Source organism: Sarcophilus harrisii, chromosome 1, assembly GCF_902635505.1.
Source record: "Sarcophilus harrisii chromosome 1, mSarHar1.11, whole genome shotgun sequence".
Taxonomy (NCBI): Eukaryota; Metazoa; Chordata; class Mammalia; order Dasyuromorphia; family Dasyuridae; genus Sarcophilus; species Sarcophilus harrisii.
Window position 1 is genome coordinate 198,400,602 of NC_045426.1, and position 19,961 is coordinate 198,420,562.

Here is a 19,961-nt window from a genome sequence, read left to right on the forward strand (position 1 = left end):
TCAGTCACTTGGTAACTATGTGACTCTGGACAAGTCATTTAATCCTGTTTGCCTCAATTTCCTTATCTATAAAATAAGCTAAAGAAAGAAATGGCAAACCACTCCATATCCTTGCCATGAAAACTCCAAATGCTGTTGTGAAGAGTCTGACAACTGAAATGACCAAAACAAATTTCCTTGTAGTTAATCTCATTTGAATATCTGGGTAAGGGTGGAAGTTTATAATATTAAAGACTTCCCTTTGGGGTAGAATCAGGCTGAGTCTAAGTTTATTTATACAATTCTGCATGATACATTTCTCTGACCTCTAAGCTTCCTATTTCTAGGAAGACATTTTCCCCTAAGTCCGGCACAAAGATTTTGTATGTTTTCTTCAATGATTTAGGAGAACAGTCTGGTTTTTTGCTTCTCTTTGTATCTCTAGCTCTTAGCACAATGCATGATACCTACTATGTGTCATAATAATGCTTGGGACATAGGTGGTAGTGAATGGAACTCAGACCTGGAGTCAGGAAACCTGAGTTCAAATCCCAGTTCAGCAAGTCACTTATCCTTTAATGTTTCCTTTATTTGTAAAATGAATGGAGAAGGAAATGGAAAACCTACTCCAAATGGAGTCACCCACAAAAAGAGTCAGATATAGCCAAACAATAATAAATAAACATCAGATAAATACTTCTTGATTGATTGGATGACATGTATATTTCTTATTCTTTGTGTCACTATAGCTTAATCTATGGCTTTTCCCAAATTTTTAAAAATTATTTTTAATTTTACTTGGAATTCTTAAGTAGTAATTTTCCCCATATCACTAGGGCATTGTTAATTGAGATAATCCAGATAAAAAGATAATAGATTTTAGAAATATAAATCAATAAGAAAACCTGACTTGTTATGACTCTCTTTGGTAACACATCTCTTAGGTAAACCAAAATATACCTTCAAAATTGGTCTGAATGCTCCAAATTTTAATATTAACTCAAGTTCTTATCCTAAATTATTTGATTTTGCATAACTTCTATGATTTCTTTATACTTAAACAGAATTTTTATGAGAAAAAATTAAATAGGTTCATAAGTCTTTTAGAGATGGAAGTTTCTTAGAGGCCAACTACTCTATAATATCACAAAAATGCATACCAGACATGGATCATAGGTTAATAGATTGAGAGATCTTATAGATCTGAAAGAGATCTTATAGATCATCTAGTCCATTTTAAAGAAGAGAAAACTGAGTCACATAAAGGAATGAAGTAGTTTGCTAAGTAGCAGAGGCAGAATTTGGAACTTTAAATTCATTATTCAGCTATACCAGTTTGCCTGTAAATAATAAATTCCAAATGATGAGTCCTTAAAGATATTGGAACTATTGTATAAATTTTAATATGACTATTTTGAAGAATCAAGCTCATTTATATGTATACATTCTGGCATAATTGTTTAGAAAATCTTTTTTATTTTTAATTTTAAGCATTATGGTATAATAAATATAGTGACTTGGGAAGATATCAACTGAAATTCAGCCTCCAACATGTACTAACAATATGACCTGGGAAAATCACTTAACATCTCTTAATCTCTTTTTCTTCATAGTGATAATAGTGTCTCCTACCTCTCTGGGTTGTCATGAAAATCAAAATATCAAATTTAAAACTTTGTAAACTTTTAATGCATTATGTAAATGTAAACTTAGTGTCATTAATGTCATGCTATAAATAACATTCAATTCTGATCAGATCACATCTCAAGTATTGTATTTAGTGCTGGATGCTACAATTTACTAAGAATATTGTTAAGTTGGAAAGCATCAAGGATGGTAAAAGACATGCCATGAGATCATTTGAAGAGATTAGAGATGTGGGGAACATGATAGGTGTCTTTAAAGGAGAATGTCACATGGAAGAGAGATTTTACTCCTAATTGATCTCACAGGGAAGAATGAAGGGTAATGGGTAAAAGATGCAAAAAAGGCAAATTTAAGTTTGCTGTTAAAAAAAAAAAAAAAAACACCTTCCTAACAATTGGAGCTATCCAAAAAGGCAATATAAACTGCCCAGGGAGGTATCAGGTTCCTTTTCATTACATTTTTACCTAGCAAATGTTGGCTGACCAGTTATCTAATTTTAGAAGTCTACCATCATAAATCTCTGGGGCCATTTTTATTTCTTAATATCCAAAAAAGTTTTTACAGCAAATTTATAAACATGACAGGATTAGTCATGAGTTAATTTTCATAGCTAGTAATAGTAATCTGAGGAAAGATGATGGCCGAGATCCTAATGCTGTTCTGAAATGTGACCTGACATTTGTGTGTAAACTATGAATGTAGGTTAAGTTGCCATAAATAAGTTTCATTGAGACAATAATTAGTAAAATATGTCACACTTTACTAATTAAATGTCTTAAATTCCTGCTGCAGTGTAATTCATTATAAAAAAGAATTTAAAATAGTGAGGTCTATCTTGGAGTTTATCCAGTGACAACTAATTAATGAAATATATTTAAAAGTAAATAAAAATGGTGCTGGCAAAGTCTACTGCAAATGTTATAATTTACAACTAAACTTATTATACAGCAATTCAATCTTATTAAACCACCCTAATTGCTTTGTTCTTCTACCCATCACAGTCAGTACTGCAAACCTTTTCATCTTTCCTCAAACCTCCAGTAGTAATTTCAAAATCCACCTACTAAGCAGAAGACTTTACCTCATACTTCACTGAAAATATTGAAGTCATTCTTCAAAAGCACTCTCTTTTCCCCTCTTCCTTTTCATCTCCTCGCACTTGGTTGGCTACTCTTCACAGCTCATATGAACATTTCCTTCTCCTGTACAACCCTTGCTATATCCCATTTCAGCTTCTCTGAGAGAGAAATCCTTTATCACCTTCACTTTCTTGCTAATCTTCTATCTCTTTCTATCTACTGCTTGCTTCCCTGTTACATACAAACATTCCCATTCCCCCTCTTCCATCTTTAAAATATCCTCAAATGATCCAACTATCTTCACTAGATATCTTTCTATACCTTTTTGACTAAATTCCTAGGGAATTTTCTACATTCAGTACCACTATTTCCTTTCTTCTCATTCTCTAATAAACTCTCTATAATCTAGCTGGTGACTTCATGATTCAACTAAAATTTGCTTTTCCAAAGTTACCAGTGATTTCTCAACTGCTAATTCTTTTTTTTTTAATTATAGCTTTTTATTTACAAGTTATATGCATGGGTAATTTTACAGCATTGACAATTGCAAAACATTTTGTTCCAACTTTTCCCCTCCTTCCCCCCACCCTCTCCCAGATGGCAGGTTGACCAATACATGTTAAATATGTTAAAGTATAAATTAAATTTTATATATATATATATATATATACACATGTCCAAACAGTTGTTTTGCTGTATAAAAAGAGTCGGACTTTGAAATAGTGTACAATTAGCCTGTGAAGGAAATCAAAAATGCAGGCAGACAAAAATAGAGGGATTGGGAATTCTATGTAGTGGTTCATAGTCATCTCCCAGAGTTCTTTCGCTGGGTGTAGCTGGTTCAGTTCATTACTGCTCTACTGGAACTGATTTGGTTCATCTCATTCTTGAAGATGGCCACGTCCATCAGAATTGATCATCATATAGTATTGTTGTTGAAGTATATAATGATCTGCTGGTCCTGCTCATTTCACTCAGCATCATCAACTGCTAATTCTAATGATCTTTTCTGTCTTCATTCGTGACCTTTCTGAAACCTTTGACACCATTGAGCATGTTCTCCTGCTTTCTCTTTCTTCTCTAGGCTTTTATAAAACTTCTATCTCCTGATTCCCCTCATGCCTGTCTAACCACGTTGATTTTTTTTTTCCACTAACTGTAGATGTTCCCCAAGACTTTGTCCTAAGACTTGTCTCTTTGTCTATACTTGCTATAACATCTCTTTCTTCTTATATCATATGTATATACAATATATGTATATATCACACACATAAAAATACAATGTATATATGTATAAATTATATATATTTGCATATTTAGAGGTATATAACATATATAATATGTGCATAGTAATTATGATGCATATATGTATAATATACATAAGAATATATATAACAGACACAACACATTATACATGTATTATAACACATATTTAGATGAGAAAGATAGAGAAGTATGTGAGATATAGCAAGAAGGCTAGTACTGCTGGATTGTAAAGTACCTGGATAGGAGTAAAGCACAAGACAACTTTGTAGGAAGGGCTCATGATTATGAAGAGTTTTAAATATCAAACATAGGATTCTATATTTGATGCTGAATAGGGAATTGTCAGATATTATTGAGGAGGGAGGCAGTCAGACCCGTGCTTGAAGATTGCTGAGTGAAGCATGAACTGGAGTAGGGAGAGACTTCAGGCAGAAATTCTAACCAGAACACTATTGGAATAATCCAGGCAAGGCAATAAGGCCAGTATCAGAGTGATTATATGTCAGAGGAGAGACAGGACACACACAAGAGATTCTGTGATATATAATCTTGCTTGTAGGGCAGCTAAGTGATACAGTGGTTAAGAGTGCCAGACCTGGCGTCAGGAAGACTTCTCTTCAAATCCAGCTATGTACCCCTAAGTAAATTACTGAATCCTGTTTTTGCCGCAGTTTCATCATCTGTCAAATGAGCTGGAGAAGGGGAATAGCAGACCACATCAGTATCTTAACCAAGAAAATCCCAAATGGGTCACCAAGAGTTGGACACTGTAATGTTCTCTTTTGGGTTTTCTTGGGGTCTCTGGGAGCAACCTTCATTTCAGTTCAGAATAATCACCACATGGAACAGCCAAGTGTTAAAGTCCAAATCCTTTATTATCTTCTTGCCTGGGGCCGGGCCAGCTTTCTTGAGGTCCTCCTGAATGTGTCTTGGTTTCTGTGGGGGAGGCAGGAAGACCACCACCACTTCTCTGTCTTCCCTTGTTCTGATTCTGGCTGTGTTTGCCTGAGCTTCTATGCTCTCTTATCATAGGTGTGAATCTTGTGGAACTTTATTAAGTACTAAGTACATGTATTGAATTAGAGAACTTATTAAGTACCATGCTAAACAACTATTATCTTTATGAATTCCACTGACTTGACTGTAAGAATCCTTGTTTCCGAGTTCTGGCCCATAACAGGACATGATTGAAAAATAGCCAAAAAAGTCTTATACACACACACACACACACACACACACACACACACACAGTTTTTGAATATTGATTCCTCCATTAGAATCTGAGCTTCTTGAGGGTAGGGACCATTTTCTGGATCAAGTTCTTGCCTTTCTTTTTGCCCCATCTTTAAAATAATGATTGATAAGGAGTACTACATTAATAGGGAAGTTAAGTAGATAGATGCCAGGCCTGGAATCAGGAATTCTCATCTTCCTGAGTTCAAATCTAGCCTCAGTATCTTTGCCAAGAAAACCACAAATGAGGTCACAAAGAATTGGATACAACTGAAAAACAACTAAAAAACTGAACTGGTGTATAGTAAACACTTAAATGATTATCTGACTGACAAAAATAGATAAACCAAGGTATTTGTAATTTAGTTTAGGAGATTCCCCTGTATACAAGTAAATACCAAGCAGTGATAGAAGGTAATAAGTTCAAAGAAAATGTTCAGTCAAATTGTTATCTGGAATTTGAGGTGGAAGAAAATATTGTCAGTAGAGGTAGAAAGTAGGATATTGATCAAGACAAGTTTTGGGGAAGAAGTAGCACTTGATTTAGGCCTGGAAGGAATATAGGGACTTAAATGTACTTTTGAGAGCTAAAACATAACTTGTATGGCAGATCACAGTGGATACAACTGGTCTTAGTAGAATTAAGAATATTTGGATTCAAGATTTGTCTCTGACACATACTGATGCCTAAATCAGAAAGTCATTTAACATCTTAGTACCTCAAGCAACCCACAGAATATAAATTGCAGAGCAGTTATTGACTCTATTGGTAGAGGAAATTGTCTTACTAGGAGTTTCCTAAACCAATGAAATCCATAGATCTGACAAAAATAAAATGAAACAGCCCATCCAATCCAATCACAGATTTAACAAGGAGAAGATAATGTATATGGAGGCAGCTAGGTGATTCAGTAAATAAAAGCACCAGACCTGGAATCAGGGAGACCTGAGTTCAAATTTGGTCCCAGATACTTACTAGATCTGTGAACCTGGGTAAATCACTTAACCCTTCTTTATCTCGGTTTGTCATCTGCAAAATGGTGACACACTGGAGAAAGAAATGGCAAAACATTCCAGTATCTTTGCCAAGAAAACTACATAGACAAGTCCATAGAATCATGAAGAGTCAGATGTGGTTGAGCAATAAGAAGGCAATGTATTTGCAATTTTAGAAGAACTTATTGGTTCCAAGGTAGAAAAGAGTCCCTTACTGGGACCAATTATGGAAGAACTCACTAGAATATTTTTATACAATGAATTATTAGGATGAAGCAGGTCAATCAAATTAATGAATCAATCATCCCCTATCCTCACTTGTATATTTTTTAAAATAGATATTTCTAGGCAGCTAGTTAGTGCAGTAGATATTTCTGGGCAGCTAGCTAGTGTAGTAGATAGAGCACCAGCCCTGAAATCAGGAGGACCTGAGTTCAAATCTGGTCTCAGGCACTTACCATTTCCTACCTGTGTGACCCTGGGCAAGTCACCTAACCCTAATTGCCTCAGCAAAAAAAAAAAATAATAATAAATTAGATATTTCTGTATTTTAGAACTCTGTTAATGATTACCTCATTTGTATTAAAAATATATGCCTGTTAACCATTTCTTCCATACTGAAAATGGTTTTTTTTTTCCCTACTTTATTTTTCAGTTGTTCATGGTGGACAATGGAGCAGATGACTGGAGAATAGCCATGACTTATGAACGTATTTTTTTCATCTGTTTGGAAATACTGGTGTGTGCTATTCATCCCATACCTGGGAATTATACCTTCACATGGACAGCCCGGCTTGCCTTCTCCTATACCTCATCCACAACAACTGCTGATGTGGATATCATTTTGTCTATACCAATGTTCTTAAGACTCTATCTTATTGCCAGAGTTATGCTTTTACATAGCAAACTTTTCACTGATGCCTCCTCTAGAAGCATTGGAGCTCTTAATAAAATAAACTTCAATACACGTTTTGTTATGAAGACTTTAATGACTATATGTCCAGGAACTGTACTGCTGGTTTTTAGTATCTCCTTATGGATAATTGCTGCATGGACTGTCCGAGCCTGTGAAAGGTAAGTTAATTTCTTTCCATGAGAATATTTAGTATATAATTGTTTCCCTGTAAAAAGAAACAAAAATTAGGTGCCAGAAATCAGGTACATTTAGTCCTCCTTTTGTTGCTCTTCACACCATTCTCTCAAAAAATTTCTTCTTGATTCTAGATATTAGGTGTGTATGTGCTATTTTTAAAAAAAATAAGCATAACAAACTGCTTTCAAGATGCATATATTTGGTTATATGGTTTATGATAATCTCATCATGAATGTGTATGTGGTTTTTTTATCACTTACTCTACATGTAGTTTCTATTTAAAGATTACTTTTATTATCGGTGCCATGGTTTATGGCTATGGAACATATAAATTTGGTTTTCCCTGAAAAACTAGTTTAAAAGAAGTGTTGAATCTCCCTAGTCCTCATGATCCCAGGCACACCAATGCAATTTTGCCTGTAATATTTGTGGCCACTGTGGGTATGTCCTATAAAAAACTTATCCAAGTTAGCCATTTTCCAGGTTTACTGATTTCCAATAGATGGAAGCAACCCTATCCAGAAGGACCATCTCCTCCTGTAGACTAGATCAGGAACCTTAGGTTATCTGTGAAAGCTAAGAGGTTGTTAGGAATTAAACCTGTCTCTGGGAAGTACATAAAATCTTTGACTTAAAAGGTAATCCTCTAACCTTTTCTTCAAATACATATGATCTTAGCCCTATTTTAAAGATTAGGTATCTAAGATCTGCAGTTGTTCAATAATCTTTTGGTTACACCACATTGGAAGTTTGGGCCTATATCTATTAGTTCAATACAGTTTTTTCTTGTTCCTCCTTTGTTTTAGAGGAGAGGCAACAGCCAATTGGGAACTATGATGTGTTAAACTTTTTACATTTATGCTCAATTGATAGGGCTCTAGCTGTAGTATCTGAAGAAAATTAATATTTTTGTCTCTTTTCTAACTACAGTTTTGAATTCTGTAAAGTTTGGAGGTGGAAGAGTGGTATATACTAATATTAAAAATGAAAAATCTTTACTGACAGGAAAACCTCTGCAAATAACTTTGAAATAATTTACTATTGCTGCTTTTGTATGGAGAAAAGTTAGTAGGATGTCAAGTTAAATACCTTTGAACTTTGCATAGTTCTTCAATTTTAGTTATGACAGCTGGACCAAAAGAAAAAAAAATTTAGACAAAAGAAATAAGTATATGAAAATTAATTCTATATGTTTTGTGATGATATAGAGACCTTAAAATTGAAGAAATGGAGAATTCCCTTCTTATTTTTGCAGCCTATATTCTTAAAATATAATACATTCCTGTTTAGATAGCCATAGTTAGACTTTTAAAAACAGTTTAAAAATAATCCTATAACCATGTGGTTTCATAGTCAATCAACAATCACTTAATAAACACTTTTATGGCAGGCATTGTGCTAAATGCTCTGGATAAAAAAAAGGCAAAAAGACAGTTCCTGCTCTCAAAGAACTCTTGTCTAATGAATGAGATAAACTATAACAGCTATATGTAAACAGGATATATCTATATATATCTCTGTATATGTCTATGCATCAGTGATAAATTGGAAATAATCTCGGAGAGAATACACTAAGATTAAGAAGGACTAGGAAAAGTTTGAAATTTTAGCTGAGACTAGAAGAAATTTAGAGAATCTAGAAGATAAGGGTAGAGGAAGAAGAGAGTTCTAGGCATGGTGGACAGTCAGTGAAAATGCCTGATGATGGAAAGGAGAGGGATTCAAGAGATATTTTTACTATTCAGTAGAAACCTAATTACAATTAAGAAATTTAAGACAAATCATGTCCCCCATGCATAATTATATACACTTATACACTAAATGTGTGTTTATAGTAGGATTTGGCAATTCTTTCATATATATATATATATATATATATATATATATATATATATATATATATATATTTACAAAACATATGCATGGGTAATTTTTCAACATTGACCCTTGCAAAACCTTTTGTTCCAACTTTTACCTTCCTTCCCCCTACCCCCTCTCCTGGATGGCAGGTAGTCCAATATATGTTAAATATGTTAAAGTAAATGTTAAATTCAATATATGTGTACATATTTATACAGTTATCTTGCTGTACAAGAAAAATCGGATCTAGGAAGAAAGAAAAAAAAACCTAAGAGGGAAAACAAAAATGTAAGCAAACAATGACAGAAAGGGTGGAAATGTTATGTTGTGGTCCACCCTCCTTTCCCATAGTTCTTTCTCTGGGTGTAGCTGATTCTCTTCCTTACTGAACAATTGGAACTGGTTTGAATCATCTCATTGTTGAAGAGAATGGCTATTCTTTATTAATAACAACATTAATTAGCCCCATTTTATAGAAGAAAAACAACTGAGTCACTGAGAAGTTGAGTACTCAATTTTCCAACATTGCACAGCTAATTCAGGGTGAAGTCCAAATTCAGATTATGGTCTTACAATTACAATACTAATAATTTTTTTTCCTGCTTCACTAGTGCCTCTGATAATAATAAAAATTTACATATTTTTTTTCAAATTGACAAAGCACTTCTCTCATAATTCATGTATTTTTTTAAAAAAATTAATAAATGTTTCATCTTAAGACTATTTAAAAGGATATATAATTATCATTCATTGATTGACTGGATACCTCACTGCTGGTTTTGGTTTTTTTTTTTTTTAAAACACTTTAATGTTATTTTGTTCCCATTATACAAAAAGCAATTTTTAGCATTCTTTTCTTAAAATAAAATTTTGATTTCCAAATTTTCTCACTCATTCCACATTCCTCCCCCCTTCCTAAAGTAGCAAGCAATCATGTAAAACCTATTTCCATATTATAACTCAAGTATTTTTTAAAAGTCTTTAGGATTCCTTTGAGAATAATCAATTTGCAGTATCTCAATTCTAAAGAAATTTCTTTTCCTTATATTAAAGTTTCAAAGAAGTATACAATGGTATAATACACAAATGATTCTTGAGAAAGCAATCAATTAATAGACATTAAATGTTTAATGTGTGCCAGGCCCTGTATTTGCTTGAAATAGGAAATAGATGCAGTCTAAAGGAGCTTACATTCTAATTCATTCTAATGAGAGAGAAAATTACATATGTAATTATGTAAAGCATAAATAATTTACTTTAAAGTATCAGGTAATTTGGGAGAGAGGAAAACAATAGTAGTTGAGGTGATCAAAAACAGCTTGATGAAAAAGATGACTCAGTTTTGTCTTAAAAGGAAGAGGGGGACTCTATAAACTACAGGAAAGGAGGGAATGTCTTCTAGGGATGAGAAAAGTAGCAGATGGAGTCTCAATTTATGTGTGTAACAGTGAGAAGGATAGTTTGGCTGAAAAGCAGAGTACAAGAAGATGAATAAATACCTGACTAATGCATTCATATTTGCATTTAATGAAAATTATTTTGACAGTTAGGCTAGAGATTGAGCATGAAATCAATTAGGCTATTAAAATAATCTAAGTGAAAGATAATGAAGGCTGAATTAATATGGTAACTGTGTGAGTGGAGAAAAGGGTTTGGATTTTAGGTATGTAGTAAGGTAAAAATGGAAAGATTTCACAAGTAATTGGATATGTGGAATGAGGGAAAGAGGAGTTGAGGATTATGCTGAGACTATCTAACTGGGAGCCTGAAAAGATGATAGTGTTTTGGACAGAAATAGAGAAGTTTAGAAGAAAGAATTTGGAGGAAAAGAAAATGAATTTTGTTTTGAATATGTTAAGTTTGAGATATTACTAGAATACTTCCATTTAAAATGTCTACTAGGTAATTGATGAAGTTCTAGAAAGAACTAGAGTTGAATATAATAGATCATATAGATTGAGATCATAGTTAAACCTAAAAGAGTTGATAAGGTTACTTATCGAAAAATGTAGAGGGAGAAAATAAGACCGAAGAGACAGAATGTTGTTAAGATTGTGGAGTGGTTGATGAACTAAGGAAAAACTAGAAGAGAAGAAGTGTCACAAAAAAACCAGAGAGGAGAAAATATACAGCAGATAAATTGAAAAGGATAAATATTGAGAAAAGACTAGGTTTGGTAATTAATAAATATTATTAATCACTTTGATAAGTGAGCCTTTTAGTGGAGTGATAAAGTTAGAATCCAAATTGCCATGAGTTAAGGATTAAGTGAAAGTAGAACATTCACAGGAAGTGAATGTTGACAACTTTTTCAAGAAATTTAGTTGAGAAATTTGTGGTGATACAATTCTTATACAAAGTTACAAAGTTCTTATAATTCACCATCTGCCTTGATATTTGCAAAGGCTGTCCCTAAACAATATAGAGAATAGAAAAAGGAAAAGAAATCAAGCTTCCCCTTAGAAAGGAAATCCTAGTCCCTGCTGAGCTTTCAGAAAACATAAGAGACTTAGGGTCTATTAGAATTCATTTCTACTGCCCCTCAGGTGAGATGTTCTGGTTGAAATTCATCCATGATTCCTTTTAGCATATAGAGCAATATAACTGGAAGTTAGAAAATCTTTTTCTTTCATATACCAGTTATACTAAAACATCTCCTGAGAGCCTTTAACATGTAGGGTAATCCCAGTGGAGCTGCAAGCAAAAATTTCCTCTGCTTTCTTGTACTACAGAGATCCTGAAATTTCCATAAATGATCCTTAATAGAACTCTAATTCAGTTCTCAGTAGGACAAGTAGGTAAACTTAAAAGAGAAACATAAAAGCACTAAAGAGATGTGAACCACTCCTCAAAAAGCCCTTGAGATTTATTATACAACCAACAGGCAACATTATTCAATGGACTTGTAGCCCATAAGAATTTTAGGAAAACTGTCTGGACTTATACTACCATAAAGAAAGTATATCTGCTTATAGGTAAAAAAGAAAAAAATAATATAAAAAGGCACAAAATTTTCTAGGCACCAGTATTTTAAGAAAGCAAAACCCATGCTACTCATATTAGCTATAACACTTGTAATGGACAAAGAAATGCAACAAATATTAATAATTTTTTTAATTATTTATTTAATATTATATTAATTAACAATATTAATATAATATTTAAATATTTAAAAATTTTAAATGTATATACCAACAATATTGATCTGACTTAAAAAGAAAACACATAAGAAAACCACTGTCTTATTCAGATCTAAAACAAAAGAAGAAAAAAAATACTAATTTTTCCCTAATAAATCCATGAAAAAAGGAGTACTAAATGCAAAATCTTTCCAGGAATAACTGAATGTACAAGAGACTCAAATATGTCCTATACTCAGTGCCCTACAGTGTATCTCTAATTTGCATTTACACAAATAGATAATATCCCCAGAGGATGGTAATTAGCCTCTCTTCTAGGGATAAATCTAATATCCTACTGACTATTTCTACTGCTTTAGCTTATAAGCTCCCAGTGTTGTACTCCTCATTAACAATAAGCTACTAGATAAAAAAAAATGCCTATATCAAAGGCATTTAATAGTAAATTTAATAGTAAAAATATTGTTAAAACTTTCCCCTCTTCCCCAAGAACAAAAGCATCTGCTCCCACAATTACAAACATCTATAGAAAAAGTGGGCTCATACTTAAAGTACAGTGATAGTGAGGCACATGTACAGGACATACATGTGGCAAAAGAGAATACCTCTTCTGATACTTAATAGGACTTGGAAGTTCTTTGTATACTTCTCATGTAGTTGTACCTTTCGCTGCAATTAATCTAAGTGAACTACTCAGTTAGCCTCCTGGGATCTCCTGCTTTCTTTAGTTATTTACTTATAATGCTCTCCACCAGGAAGGGTTTTACTCCCTAATCTGTCTCTTCCCTAAGAGATCTGTCTCTCCATATCACTCTACATTTTTGTTTATTCTTAGGGTATATCTCGGCTCCTGGATGGATATATTATCTGTTTTTAGTCCAGGAATTTTAGTGACATGATCATTTGCAGGGGAGATAGGGAGAGTGAAAGTCCACTCCCCACTTTGGGACTGTCTCATCTGAGTAAAGGGGTGTCTGTATCCACAAAGTGGTTCTGAGCCTGAAATTCTTCATTACTTAATGAGCTGCTTCATTTCTGTGTGAGATAATCAACAATTCAGAGAATGTTTCCTTTGTGCTGTTAGATGTCTTCATCCAATGACCAAGGCTCTTAAATCCTATGAAATTATTTAAGAACATATTCATAAATTTATTTATTATGGGATTGTAGGAAAATTCTTTGCTTCTTCTGTCTTCTATTTGAGATGGGAGAAAAGTATGCACATTTTGATAAGCTTTATCCTCTCTGTAGTATATGAATTAAACATTGCTTGAATGTTTGCTATAATGAAGATAAAATGATTACCTTTGTGCTTAAGGATAGATAAGGATGAACAATAATGAACTTTTTTAAAGGAAATTCAATTTAGTATCATATGATCAACTGGTCAGAGTCCTACTTTGTGGGTCCTTTTATGCAACAATAGAACACAAAACCTCATGACTGCATGACATTGATATATTCCATATGATTCTAAATTCATTAAGTTTTCATTTGGAGTCTGAGAATAGATCCTTTTAAGAATAATTAAATTTTGTGTTCCTCATCCACAGTTCAATAAGGATTTATGATTTAAGATTTTAACTCTCTAAGTGTAACAAACTTGATATCTAGCAAATATAAATTGTTTATTTTTCATTGTTCAGTATGAATTAGAAGAGAAAAATTTGAAATTGGAGCTACAGTTTAGAATTCAGACTCCATTTTTATTTTTCTTATTTAAAATTATTTATTTAGTATTTTCTTTTTTTCAATTGCATGTAAAAAGTTTTTAACATTCATTTTTAAGTTTTGAGTTCCGAATTCTCTCTCTTTCCCCCACTTATTGAGAAGGCAAGCAATTTGATATATGCTATGCATGTATAGTCATGCAGAGCATATTCCCATATAAGTCATATTGTGAAAGAAAACATAAACCAAAAGAAAAATCCTCAAGAAAAATAAAGTTTAAAAAAGTATGCTTGTTTATATTCAGACTTCATCGGTTCCTTCTCGGGAGATGGATAGCATTTTTCATCATAGGTCCTTCAGAGTTATCTTAGATCATTGTATTTCTGAGAATAGCTAACTCATTCATAGTTGATCATATTATAGTGTTGCTGTTATTATGCACAATGTTCTCTCCTTTCACTTTGTATCAGTTCATGCAAATCTTTGTAGACTTTTTTTAAGACCATCAATAATATTACATCACAGTCATATACTACAACTTGTTCAGTCATCCCCTGATTTCTAATTCTCTGCCACCATAAAAGAGATGCTATAAATATTTTTGCACATATAAATCTATTTGCTTTTTGTTTCTTATCTCTTTTGGGACAGAGACCTGATAGTGGGATTGATAAATCAAAGGGTTTGTACAATTTTATAGCCCTTTGGGCATACTTCCAAATTGTTCTACATAATGGTTGAATCATTTCACAACTTCTCTAATAGTACATTAATGTCAAACTACATTTTAAATGTTTTTTTTATTTTCTTTTGTCAGACATGATTTACAGAACAATAACCAAAATAATTCCTATTTTAGTGAATGTTGGTCATCACAGTTTCCTCATTTCCTGTTGTTTTTCTTGATTTTGAACCATATTACATGTGTTTGTTTTCAGTCCTTGTAAGACTATTACATTGCACATATATTTTGCCTCAGTGATCCAATATGGTCTTTTTTCTCATTTTGGTATGTGACAATACCTTAAATTAGTTCCTTTCCTTACTTTTGTAAGGTCTGATGTCATCTACTGCAGAAAAAAATTGTATTTTGAAGTATTTTTGTCAGTAAGTTACATTATAAGTAAACATTTGCTTAACAAATGTCCCATACACAGGGCAATATCTTTGGGATTTTTTGGATCAGATATAGGTTCCTGCCTAAGAGTTTATAGTCTAATGTAGTGGTAACACAGCTAGATAAATTGGTGTTACAGTGCATTGAAGACTGGACTTAGGGGCAAGAAGAACTGAGTTCAGATCTAACGCAAATACTTAATTAGCTGTGTGACCCTAAGAAAATAATTTTTATCTTCATGTGCTTCAGTTTCCTTATTTGTAAAATATGAATATACTCTTCATCACAGAAGAAATCTCTAAATTGTGATGTGAATGTAAATTACTAATTGTGAATTGACATTATGAATGTAAATTGACAGAAATTTTAAGCACAATACAGTATTCATTATTCATCTTATATTGTTTTGGAGGATTGATACTTAAAACATTAAAATATGAAACCTTGTGGGACTAATGAATAGGCATTTCACCTTTAACTTACTCCTTAACTTAACTTATACCATACACACACACACACACACACACACACACACACATATTTGACAAAGCCAGGGCATGGTTCAGGTTCATTTTCCCATAAGTGGTTATCTTTTCTTCCAAAAAGTATTCTTGTCACATTTTAGTTATAAGGAGTCCTCCACTACTAACAGGAAATCAGACACTCTTAAATTCCTGAGGGAACTACAAGGTCTGAAAAATCCATCTCTTATGTTCTCAATTTAATTAGTTGTATTCAGAAAAAATAAATAAATAAAAAAGAAGAGACAGGTAAGTCAGGAAAGTCAGTCTTACTTTTACCTGTCATAGAGATGCACATACTCTTGTTGCTTTAACTGCTAGGAAAAAGTCAGGAATTCCCTTTACTGGAAGGGCACAGGAAAGCCTTATAGAATCCTAACCTGCTTGTTCATCAGTTGAGAAAAGATATCAGGATGGAAGATTTATTCCTTTTTGGAGACTTCCAATTGTAAGATTATTCCTGGATTACCTATTATCTTCTTTGATTCAGACTCTCCACTCATCCTTCCTTCATAGGGACCAAGGGACAATTAAGGAATTGCTATAATATTTCAGAATGAAAATGTCTAGTGCCAAGACAGTATCATCAGAAGTGAGCAGAAGAACTCAAGTCAACTCCACAGGCACACCCCTGTATACAGTCCTAATCCTAGTTGATGGGGGGAATCTTGCTTGATGATCTCTATTACTTATTATCTGTTACAAATACATCAGCTTTACTGATAGCAAATGTATTTTGGAAGTTGGGAAAGGAAGTGGTCTTAATGAGATGTATCTGCTCAGTATAATTTTCCTTTAGTCTGACAATAGGCATTTGAATATCTATTTTTCTGCACCCCAGCCTTGATCTAATTAGCTCAATTCTATCTGACTTTCCATAAAGCTTAACATATAAGATCGTAGCTATAGAACTAGAAGGAACTAGTTCTTTGATGAGGAAACTGAAGCTCAAGAAAGTTAAATGAGCTAAGTTCAGGGAGTAATTAGCAGAGTGATTATTCAAACTAAGGTCCTCTGTTTCTGATTGATGACTTTTTTTCTTCATTTTTTCTTATAAACTTAGTAGCTATCAATAAACAAACATATAAATATAGATTAAGAATAAAATATGTACACATATTTTACACAAATTTTCATTTGTTTAGAAAATTTCTCTGTAAATAAGCTTTAACAATATAGGAACAAACTTGTGCTATTGATTTTCCTGTATCTTATGAATTTTTTTCTTCAAGGTAATTTCCAACATTTTGTTGACTTTATATACTTGTAGTGATTGTGTATCTGTTCTGCTTTTTTTGCTCTTCATCCCTTCCTATGCCATTCCATACTTCTTAATATTCATAATATTGGTCTTATATGTGGTCCAGTAATATTCTTTTGAATATATATTATAGTTTGTATAGATATTTCCCAAATATATATTACATAAGGTTTTATTTTTTTCCAATTTTCTGTTAAAAAGAAATGTTGCTTCAGGCCTTACCTTGGTCAATAAGCCAAACTCTGAAAAAGAAACATTAAAAATTGTTGTTTAGCACAAACGAGGTAGCAGCCCGACTTTGATTCAAGCTGCATTGCTTTTTATAGAAGGAATAAATAATTTCCACAGAAGGACAAAAGTATGCTGATTAGCACATATCATAAATGAGCAGATGAGAGTAATACTGAATCATTTCCTCCTTCATTACAATATTTTAGGGAGATGGAACTGCTATCCACATATAACTATAAACAACCTTTAAAAACAGGGTCATTCAGACTGACTGCACAAGTAACTGACTTTGCACACTTTTCTTTCCTTCAGTTCTCTCATCTCTTTTTATCTTTTATTTTTATTCTTTTTCCTTTTTTTCTTTTGCTCTCCTTTCTCTTCTGTTCTATTTCCTCTGGATCTGAGATAATATGCCATAGTGAATAGCATGCTGATAGCTTGAAGTCAAAATCTAATTTCAATTCTTGATTTTGGACATCTAAAATCTGAAGAACATTATCCAAATCACTGAGCTTCTAGATCCCTCAAGCTAATTACCTAAGACTTACATATTGATTATGTTTGATTTGTTTTGATTGTTTATGATTGTTTTGATAGAGAGAATACCCACAGCAAGTATTCCTCATAGTGTCGCTCTCTTGATACATATATATTTATTTATATATTATTTTGCTTGGCAAAGACCTGAAATTGACAAGAAAGAAATTGCTTATCAATTGGGCAATGAGTAAATAAATCATGGTACTTCATAAACATAATAGAATGTTTCTGTGCTATTTTAAAATATGATAGATAAATAAACATATGATAGAGAAGCATAGAAATACTTAAATGAAATGATGCAAAGTAAAGTAAACTGATCCAGGGGAAAAATATAATGACTACAATATCATAATGAAAAAAATAACCACTACAAAATAATCAAAACTGAAATTATAAAGAAAAAGCCTAGTCCCAAAGGAAAAATTAATGAATGAATAAGTGAATGAAAAAAAGAAACATTTATTAAGCTCTTACTAGGTACAAAGTACTAATTATACCAATATAAAAGCAAGAGAGTGCCTACTCTTAAACTCATATTCTAAGGGGTAGGTGAGTAGGGAGGGAAACAAGATGTAGAAGATTCACCTACAAATCAAAGGGAAAGTCTCCATGGTCTTTAGGATACAATGGCAAAATCAGATGGTAATGCATCTTATTTTTTTTATGATTTAACATTTTGTAATGTCGAGGAATTTTATGCCAAGAACTTTCTTTTCCTTGCCTTTAGTAACTGTATTTACTGAGGAAGTAGGGGATGTAGCACCAGAAGAAACAACTGCCTGGTTTCACCTTGCATCCACGATGGCTTCTTGAAGCTGGGATAGAAGCAGGATTAGTAACATGTCTGGGAAGAAAGGGTGGTGATTTTTGTTCTTTACACTATTGGGTCCTAAGCTATCTCTATTTTGATCTGGAAAGATAGTGGTTGAAGTAGTAGTGGTAATGATTTGAATGGTAAAGATCCCCTCCCCCAATATTCTTTGTTTTCAGACTTTAGGGTCAATATTGCAAATATTGTCAAGCAATTTTGATTTGTTGATCAATTTTACCTCTACTCCCTTCTTCCTCTTTTACTTTCTTTTTTTTTAAATCTGTTATATGGCTTTCTAGGTGGTGAAAAAGATGGATAGAGGGGGAATGATATAAATATAAAATAAATTATAAAACTATTTTGGAGAAAAATAAGTCATGCTACTGGGAAATTTATATATGAAAAGAGCTTGTTTTTTTTTTTTAAACTTTTAAAAAATTTTTTTCTGGTTATACATGTATATTAACTTTTAAACACATTTCTTTATGAATCATACTTGGAGAGAAAAATCACAGCAAAAAGGGGGGAAAACCCCAGGAGAGGAAAAAAACAAAAAAGATATGAATATAGCATGTGTTAATTTACATTCAACCTCCATAATTCTCTTTCTGGATGCAGATGGCATTTTCTATCCAAAGTTTACTAGGATTGCCTTCAATTACTCAATCACTGAGAAGAACCAAGTCTATCATAGTTGATCATTGTACAATCTTGCTGTTACTATATGCCATATACGATATATTTCTGTTTCTGCTTGTTTCACTCATCATCAGTTCATGTAAATCTTTCCAGGAATTTCTGAAACCAATTTGTTCATCATTTTTATAGAATAATAATATTCCATTATCTTCATATGTCACAATTTACTCAGCCATTTCCCAATTGATGGGCACCTACTCATTTTCCAATTCTTTACTACCACAAAAAGATTGGCCACAAATATTTTTGCACAAGTGGGTCCTTTTCCCCTTTATGATTTCTTTGGGATACAGATCCAGTAACGGCATTGCTGGATCAAAAGATATGAGAGCTTGTTTTTGATCAGTATTTTAATGGATAAAAGATGCTATTTCAGGAATTATATTTATTTATTGGGTTATTAGCATTCAAAGAGTTTTAAAGGTGATTATTGATGTGTTTCTTTTTTCAGGAACTGCCTTCTCTGATCTTTTGACCAGTTATCTCTTGAAAAGCAGATCTTACGTTTAAATTTTTCTATCAGTTCCTTATGCATTTGGCCAGACTTCTATAAGAAATATTTACAGCCAACCTTTTTCCTAATCTGTTTCTTTCTATTTTCTTCTGGATGTTTTGCTATTTCTTGTACAAAATTTCTTACTTTTCATATAATCAACTCAGTCTATTTTGTTTACCACCATTTCTTTTATTTCTTGTGTCTTTGTATCTTTCCATAGTTGTGATAGAGGTAACATTACATTATCACATTTTGTTTAAAAGTATTTTAGAAGGAAATATGTGTAGGATTAATACATAGATATATGTATTGTTTACA

General features: G+C 32.7%; 1 protein-coding gene across 3 annotated transcripts in view; it reads left to right on the forward strand.

The window, feature by feature from the left end:
- KCNN2 (potassium calcium-activated channel subfamily N member 2) overlaps positions 1–19,961 on the forward strand; it is a 165,914-nt gene that overhangs the window by 27,595 nt on the left and 118,358 nt on the right. For all 3 annotated transcript variants that reach the window (XM_031968455.1, XM_031968442.1, XM_012541133.3), the window contains exon 4: positions 6,856–7,274. In XM_031968455.1, coding sequence (XP_031824315.1) covers positions 6,856–7,274 — 419 coding nt within the window. The remainder of the gene's footprint in view (positions 1–6,855; positions 7,275–19,961) is intronic.